The 9,204-nt window shown below is 38.9% G+C and overlaps 1 protein-coding gene across 1 annotated transcript; it reads left to right on the top strand.

The window, feature by feature from the left end:
- The first annotated feature begins 4,864 nt into the window (after nucleotides 1-4,864).
- Nucleotides 4,865-7,764, top strand: LOC104432713 (scarecrow-like protein 14). Its single transcript, XM_018868745.2, has 2 exons — nucleotides 4,865-7,140; nucleotides 7,243-7,764. The coding sequence occupies exon 1, from the start codon at nucleotides 4,865-4,867 to the stop codon at nucleotides 7,043-7,045; it is 2,181 nt and encodes a 726-aa protein (XP_018724290.2). The 3' UTR covers nucleotides 7,046-7,140; nucleotides 7,243-7,764.
- The last annotated feature ends 1,440 nt before the right edge of the window (nucleotides 7,765-9,204 follow it).

The following is a 9,204-nucleotide window of genomic DNA, read 5'->3' as shown; positions in this document are numbered from 1 at the left end:
GATACAGAATGATGTGGTAATTCTATATGCATGTTCTTTTTATGATTTTTCTTTTTTTTAAAATAATGCAACTCCGTAAACTCTCTTCTCTTTTTAATATATATGCAACCTACACTAAATAATAATGACATGAAATGGGATTAATTATGAATTAACCTATTGACTAACCAAGCAAATGACCTTTGTGTTTTCCTTTTTTTTTTAATGACTTAATAATTTTTATTGAAAAGAAAGCAGCGCTAATCTTTTGGCATTTTTTTTTATTAAAAAAAAACTACATGATGGGAATACTAAGACATTAAATCTAAAACGTATGACTCACTAACTAAAGCGCAACATATGGTGTGCATATTATGAAATCTATGTGACATAAATAACATTTTTTTGTTTCTTTTTATTTTGTTTTATTAAAGGAAAATTATCATGATATTGTATAAATCTTAGAAATCAAGGTGTGTTGCTTTAAACAAGAAGGTTGCGTTTGGCAGTCAGGATAAAGTTCGGGATAGGATATGATTTATTCTATCCTATGTTTGATGGTCGCTCGGGACAGGATAAAGTTGGATAGAATGAGATATAGACAGCATAAAATTATCCTATGGAGGAGGTGGGATAAAGGTGAATATGATTTCTAATGTCCATAATAGAAAATTATTTTTCTCGAATAACAAACTTATTAAATTAACAAAATTGAAATTATATTTCAATATATATAATATTTGAATTCTAATTTAAGAAATTAAAAATAAAAAAAATAAAAATTTATGGATCTAAATTTTAGATATGACGTATGATGCATGATATGTGATGTGCACGTAACGATGATGCATCGAAATATATGTCCTATTGATAATCCATCAATACAAATCAATGACATATTATCTTAATACGAAACAATTACGCCAAGCAATTCGTAAATTTGCCATGAAAGATCGAAATAATCAAAAATCTAACCCGATATCTCACGGCTCAATATTTTTTATTATTATGACTTAATATGACAAATTTCCTAATTGGATAATGATAAAATAAATCAAAAGAAATCAAGTTAGAATCACAAACTAAGAAACCAAATATTTGATCTGAATTTAGTCTAAAGAGATTACCTAATCCAAGGCACGCTTTACACAAAGGGGGTGGATCACACGGTGGGGGCCCCTCGGGTCGTTAATTGACTTGCTGCAACGATTTTCCCCAATGACCGGCGTGGCTGGGCTAGAATAGTGATGAGAAAGCGCCAACAGACGGTGAGGTTGCTAAATCGTTGCTGGGAGAATGCTGAGATAAATTGCTGGTTCACCGTGAATTCACAAGCACGACAAAGCTCTTTGTTAAAGAACCTTGACCTTTGACCGTGTTATCTTGCTATGGCTACTCCCAGGGAAATTTTTGTCGCACGTCCTCCTGTTTGTCTATCGAAGTGGGCAATTGCTTTGTTGGGTGATGGTCAGCAAACTTCATCGATGAAGGCATGAGGGGATGAATCCGTTGGCCGCTCCGTCGGGCACAATTACGAGGCACCGAAAGGACATGATGAGCATGAGAGTTGCTGACCGTGAGCAAGAACGTTGGGCTCCGTTCATAACGCTAGATCTTCACTGGTGCAGGTCGGCTTTGAGGCAAGATGAAACGACCGGAGTGCTCGACGAGGGACAGCAACCGCGAGGAAGGGACTAGGCCTTGAACCTTCTCTAGATATTCTCCTTTCTTCTCAATGCGGCCGTGTCTATTGTGTGCAGCCCTCTCTCGCACTACAATTTCGTCCTCCGAAAATTGGTAATCTTCCCCCGCTGAAAGCCTCACCAGCAGTTTGCCAATTTTTCTCTCCCCTTTGAACGAAACCTTTTCAGCACTTTGCCCACTCCTTTTCCCCGTAAAATAAAACCTTTCACTCCCTATTTATAGACAAAAAAAAAAAAAAAAAAAAAGTTTGTTTCATAAGTGAAGATTTTCCAAGATAATTGCATATATTCACTCAATCGCCAACAATCATCTTTCAAAAAGAGGGATAGGCTCAACAAGAAAATGGTTCAAAAATCTAAAAAATTTTGTGAAGATTTTCCAAGATAATTCACTCAATCGTCGAAGATCATCTTCTGAAAATGCTCCATTATCCAGAATCTAAAATCTTTCTAAATCTCCCTTCAAAACCAAATGTTTTATTTTATAGATTATTTCTTATCCTCAATTTTTTTTTAAGATAAGTTTAAATATTATTGTTACCTAAATGTAAATGTTATGAAATGCTTAATATAGTTTTTTATATGACGAACAAGTAAATAAAATAGTCAAAATTTAGGTGTCAATAATAAATTTTACAAACTCAAAGAAAAAATAGTATTACTCATCTCAAATGCCTAAAATCAAAGAATGCAAAGTTAAATGAGCCAACGATCTCGTAATCCTAGTCATTAAACAAGAATCGACATTAAAACTAAGGAAAACACTACCTTAATTACGAAATAGTTCACCTATGCTTAAACACACATACACTAACAAATCACACACTTAAAGTAATTATTTAAGCCGTTCGCAAAGCAAAATTCGTACGTAAAATCCTAAAATTCTCACACTAACCAAACTATTGTTTCTAAATGACTCTCATCAAACCTCACCACTTCACAATGCCATTAATCACAATTTTAATGAAATCCCAAAGCTCAATATCTCAGAAATCGGATTTCGTGAGTCAAATTTCACGTAATTCTAAATTGAAGCCCTAAAGCTGAAATTTATTCCAATCGGACAAACAATGGATGTGAACACTTTCCGGGTGTCATGATACGCAGATGATTGCGCTTAGCAAGGTCCCCGCAGCACAGGCGGACTCTCTCTTCTCCCTCTCTTTCTTTCCTTTCTTTTCCCTCTTTTCTTTTACTTCCCGTCCTCACGCGAGTTCTCGGTTTCCTTCATAGCTCTCGGTTGACCAAGTCCTTCTCTTTTCTTTTCTTTATAATTTTTTTTAAGGTGGGTCCCACCACTTTTGAGTCGATCGACTAAAATGGCCAATATTACAACAAGGATTAAGTAACCGAAACCCTGGGAGAGATTGATAAGAAAGCTTTGTATTAAAACCAATAGAATTCGACCAAAAAAAAGAAACCAATAGAAAAATTATCCGTACAATGTTAGAGGGAAGCCAGATTGGAAGAATGTTTATCTAATTTTAGAATTGCAGTTATCTGGGACAAGCCCTTTAGTCTCATGGGCCCAAATTTGGACTCATATGTCTCTTTGACCGTTGGAAATCTTATCTCAACAAAAGCAGCCATTCACCTTATCAGAAAACGTCATCCTTTCAACAAATTGCTCTCGTTCGAGGGTAATGTCAAGCATTTATTAATGACTATAAGAATCCCATTTGAGGTATGCATGATAACTATTCTATTTTTGTTCTAAAATTATTTTTTGTTCTAAACTTATTTTTTAGAATAAAAATCTATTTGGTAACCAATTTCATTGTTCTATTTCTAAAACAAATTTTTAGTCTATAGATAAATTTAGAATAAAAATTAGAAGTAAAATTTTTCCACTTCTCTATTTCAGGAACGAAAATGAAAAATAAAAATTCTTCTCTTCTCTCATCCTCGCTACTAGCCGACCGCCTACTCACCATGGCCACCTATCATTCACCACGACCGCCCCCATCTGCCGCCGCCGCCCACCGGTTGCTACCCTCACCCTACATTGTTGAGGCAGTTAGTGGCTACCCCCATTATCCGCCACCACTTGAGAATGAGAAATTTTCCATCATTATCAAACAAATTTCTATTTTAGAAATATAAATTTTATATTGTTATCAAACGCATATTTTTGTTCAGAGACCCCTTTAGGAATAGAAATAGAAAAATTCATTTATGTTCCATAAATCAATTTCTAGTAAAATTGTTATTATCCGTGCTCTTTATGTCTCAACTCCGATGTGGTCCACAGCTTTTGCAGCTGTTTTATGGAACTGACGCCGTCTTCACACCAATAGCGGGGACATATAAGTCAACAACATTTAACATTAAAAATTGGCGTCAGTGCGCTGGACCTGAGCTTATGGGTAAATGTGTTTTCCCATCAAAAGAAGGTGAAGATACGCCCTTGCATTATTCTGTATCTGAAAACAGAGAATCACTCAAAGTACAGGAAGTTCATCGGTCTATGCAATGCATCTCGTGACTCGTGAGCTTCGTTCCATCGAATCCTCCTAAGAGCTCCACATTTCTTCCTTCGGTATGCTACTCGCAGTTTTTATCTGTTTGTCATTGTAATTGCAGCTTTTGATTACTCTTCCCAACAATTTGTTACAGTAGTTCTACGTTTCCTGTCACTGATTCTTTGCTTTATTTCCAACGTGTAGAGAAGCTAGATCACAATTGTAGAACGATTCGAATTTTCGTGTCCCATTCTGTTCATGCTTTTGAACTGGACGCCGTAAAATGATTCCTTTGTTTTTCGTTTATAAGTCCCCAGATCTCTGTAGGAATAGACTTGAATCATCCTAGACCCTAAGGGGATTCGACTATCTATGAAAAGGTGAATTATATGCAGATGAAATCGTCTTACATGACGGTTAAAGTACAACGCCAGGCTTCTCACGAGCAGTCGCTTGATACTATACATCAGACACTCATTTGAGACGGCGAGCTTTTGTAGGATTCTGAGACAGAGATCACAATGGAGTTCAACCTCCCGGAATTCTCTTCCTCTGTTGACGGTTTCGAGGACAATAGCCTCACTCACCCAGCCATTTCATATCATTCCCGAAATCTCTGTAATGCAGTCAAAATCGATGAACCTCCTGTTGTCTCCAACTCTGCAGAAATGACCTCTCTGCCGCACCAACCCCCAATAGCCTCACTCACCCAGAACCTCCATGTATTATGCAACATCTGTTCCCATTAACCTCGATGCAGACCTGAATCTTCCATCAAGAGATACAAGACCCAATTTAGAGATGCTTCGCCATTCGACAAGCTCCAGTGAAAGTGCGAATATAAGAGGGGACTCTCTTTCCCTCTCAGATCACAGCAACTCAATGGATCCTGTTCTCAAATACGTAAATCAGATTCTCATGGAAGAGAAAATGGAGCAACAACCATGGGTGGTTCCCAATATCGTGGCTCTACGGCACACAGAAAAGTCCTTGTATGATGCACTTGGTAAGAAATACCCAGATTCCCCCGAGCAAACCAAAGTGGTTGATACCAATCAGGTCAGTAACAGCTCATGCTGGAATCCTTGGGGAAGAAGTGATCGAGGCAGTAACAGCACTGCCATCACCAGCTCCAACTCTTGCCGTCCTCTGGATCCTAATTCACATGACGACCCGGAAGGAAACAATTATGCTTCCATTCATGCCAAAAGTCCTGGTAACGTGGTCTTGCAGTCGAACGTGGATTACAAATTTCAGTCCTTCGTCAATTCTGTAGACAGCTTGCCTAAGTATGGGGATAACTTTTGTTACTCGGTTCCAAGTGAGGTCTTAATTAGTCCAATCTTCAACAACAATGAGTCTGTTGTGCAATTTAACAAAGGGTTAGAGGAGGCCAGGAAGTTCATCCCCAGAGGCTTTCATATTACTATCGGTCAGGAGAAAGATGGATTGGCTCCAACCATCAGAGACAAGGAAGAAATTGGCATCAAAGGGAGCCACCAGTCAGAGAATGGGTCCAGGGGGAGAAAGAATCATGAAAGCCATTATGCAAGGTCCGAAGAAGGGCCGGCCAACAAGCAGTTGGCTTCGTACAACGAAGACCCTGAGCTTTCAGATTTGCTTGAAAAGTTGTTGCTCAGCAACAAAAATGGGGGGCTTCTATCATTAGAGTGCAAATCGGAGAAGTTAAGTGAAATCAAGGATCCTCAAGATCCTAATGGTACTGGGGATCAAAGTAATAAGAACGGAAACGAGAGCACATTGGATTTGAGGAGTCTTCTGATTCTCTGTGCACAACCTGTCTCTACTAATGACTTCAAGACCGCTTGTGGACTGCTTAGGCATATAAGACAAGATTCATCCCCCTCCGGTAATGGTTCCCAGAGGGTAGCCCATTACTTTGCCGATGCTCTGGAAGCACGCCTTGCAGGCAGTGCCGGTAGAAGTCAAGCCTTTTACTATTCAGTTATCCAGAAGAGATCAGTAGCTGATAAGTTGAAAGCATACCACCTTGAATATTCGGCCTGTCCATTCCCGAAATTCCAGATCCTCTTTTCAAACTACATGATTTTGAAATCAGCAGAAACAGCAAAAGTCCTCCATATCATAGACTTTGGTATTAATTATGGTTTCCAATGGCCAATCCTTATCCAAGAGCTCTCAAAGAGAACCGGAGGGGTTCCAAAGCTGCGCATCACAGGAATAGAACTTCCACAACCTGGATTTCGTCCCAGTGAAAAAATTGAGCAAACAGGTCACCGTTTGGCCAAGTATTGCAAGCGCTTTAATGTACCTTTCGAATTCCAAGCGGTAGCATCAGTGAGCTGGGAATGTATCGAAGTTGCAGATCTAAAGATTCAAAGTGACGAGGTGGTTGCCGTGAATTGTCTTGCTCGATTTGAGAATCTCTACGACGAGACAGTTGAGATAAACTGTCAGCGGGATATGGTATTAAACCTGATTGGGAGTATAAAACCTCAAATCTTTATCCATGGTATAAGAAATGGATCCTACAACATGCCATTTTTCATAACAAGATTCCGTGAGGCTCTTTTTCAACTCTCTGCGATTTATGATGTGTTTGACACTACCGTAGTTCATGACAATGTACAGAGGTTTGTTCTGGAGAAAGATGTCTTCGGACGAGAGGTAATGAATATTGTGGCATGTGAAGGTATGGAGAGGGTTGAGAGGCCCGAAACATATAAGCAGTGGCAACTTCGCCTTACCAGGGTTGGTTTCCAGCAGCTTCCTCTGGATCAGGAGTTGATAAAGAAGGCTAGGGCTAAGTTAAGTGGAAATTACCACAAGGATTTCAAGCTTGAAGAAGAAAACAACTGGATGCTACTTGGTTGGAGGGGCCGAATAATTTCCGGTTGCACCTGTTGGTTATCGGCATAGGTTATTCCGAAAGCATGTTCTCTATCATAATAAGCCATAACAAGAAAGATTCTTCCTGAATTGCCAGGTAAGCATCATGCACGAGAGACACTGAGGTGCTGCTCATTTACCTATCTCATCTATATATGCTTGCTTTACATTTCCGTGCATCAGCATGTTAGCTTCTGTTTGTATAATGATTTGATTCTTCCTTGCAGATCATAAGAAGAAGCCAACACAGTAGAGTCAAATCTTTTGAAGGTCAAGTGTAATTGCCATAAATCATCTCAACAGAGGATGTTCCAGGACAAGGATCTCAGCCCAGTGCTGTTTGGGGGCAGAACTACGATAGATAAAACTTATTTAGCAGGAGGATTTCAGTCAAAGAGTTGGGGTTATTTCGTGGAAGACGTCTTTATCAGTCTCTGTTATACATGTAGTGCAGTGCCAACTCCATAAGTTCATATCTTGCAGAGGCATATAACCTCTGCTTCTTGCTTGTGGTTTGGGTGAAAGAAGTTCGATGCAATTTTTGCTTACTTCTCTGAATAAATGGAATCGTTTCTTGGCTCTTCCATAGCACAGCATTGGCATTAGATTAAACAATTTCCATTATTTTTGCTAGTTTTTTTTTTGTCAGTCATGTATCTTCGCTATGAGTTCAGCTGTTTCATTTTTTTAGGCTGACTTGATTGCCTTTATCTTGAAGTAAAATGTAAGTCTTTGATTTACTTTCACAACCTGACCTCCTAATGTTATGGACAGCCTTTTCTTGGAACTTTTGGAATCATGTACTTCATCTCCTCCGTGTTTAAATCATTTTGACCGATTCTTGTAACTGGAGCGAACCTCTTACTGGTTCAACGTGTCTTTCCGCTCATTTGGGTTTCAAGAAAATCATATTTTACAGCTGCCCTTGAGTTCGATTGTCACATGTCCCTGTCCATCCTTAAGTAAGCAACTGCTTCCAATCATCACTTTCACAGAAACTCAGACGCAATCATCTTTGACAAGGCTAAGTACCAAAGAAAGATAATGGAGCTTTGACCTAGAGTCGGTCCTTATATCGGATTAACTAATGGAAGATACGACCTCATACGGTTAGATCCACTGGGTCAAGTTCCAACGTAAGTAGGCTGCAGTCCATGATTTCAGCATAACGGGGTAGGTGCCTTCAATTTCACTACCCAAAGCACAACCCAGAAAAATGAGATTCAGTCAGTGAGGGAGAAGTCTATACTAGTGCAAGAATCAATGCCATTTCAGATTCCAGATTTCTTGAAGTGCTGATCTGTTTCTCGTTGACTGGATTAATGAAGTTTGCAGTCCCCAAGGGTATGTTGGTCATAACTACTTGTGAGACATGGATGCACTGCAAACAAGACTCCGAAAATGCCAATTCTGATAAGGGCCAACAGGATTTCCAATTGAAATGTCACGTGTGAGGGCACTGGTAAAATCCGAAAAGCAAATTCAAGGTTCTCGCATGTATCAAGAACATCTCAATAAGTAGGACGTAGTAATTATTCCAATGAGGCACACATTCAGTACGCTTAAAAAGAACGATTCAGCCAAAATGATTACTCATCAGTTGCCTGGTCCCAAGATTTTCTGCAGATGAGACGTTCCTAGAAGCGAGCTTAGTGTGCTGCAAGATTTGCAATTTCCTACTGATTGTTCGACAAAGTCAATCTCATCTTGCTGGTACAATTTCTAATCGACTTCCCCCTCCTGTTATTGCTGGTTTTGAGAACCATAAGAGTTAAACATCATAAAAACATCAAGAATGAGATACGAAGGCAACCTAGTAAGCATAAAATGTACTGCAAGATAACAGTCATTTCAGAAAGGATGAATTGAATATGGGTGGATCGTCTATTAACTTACGAAAACCTTTTAGGCCTCAAAATAGCAGCCATTCACTGAATTGGGAAAAATTATCCCTTTGGAATATTTTCCTCTTTGGAGGCTATCATCAAATGAATACTAGTAATCACAACGATTTGACATTTTGGCCAAAAAAAAAAAAAAACAGTTCCACATCCGACATGGTCTAAATGCGGTGCATCTGTTTATGCATATGGTCCTCACTTGACACCAACATTAGAGATCAACTTGCTGACAAATTTTGTAAATCCCTACTTCAGTTAATGACAATATATGAAAATAATGGAATTTAC

Source organism: Eucalyptus grandis, chromosome 2 (genome assembly GCF_016545825.1).
Source record: "Eucalyptus grandis isolate ANBG69807.140 chromosome 2, ASM1654582v1, whole genome shotgun sequence".
Taxonomy (NCBI): domain Eukaryota; kingdom Viridiplantae; phylum Streptophyta; class Magnoliopsida; order Myrtales; family Myrtaceae; genus Eucalyptus; species Eucalyptus grandis.
The sequence above is the reverse complement of the archived record's forward strand: the minus strand, read 5'-3'. Positions and strand labels throughout refer to the sequence as shown.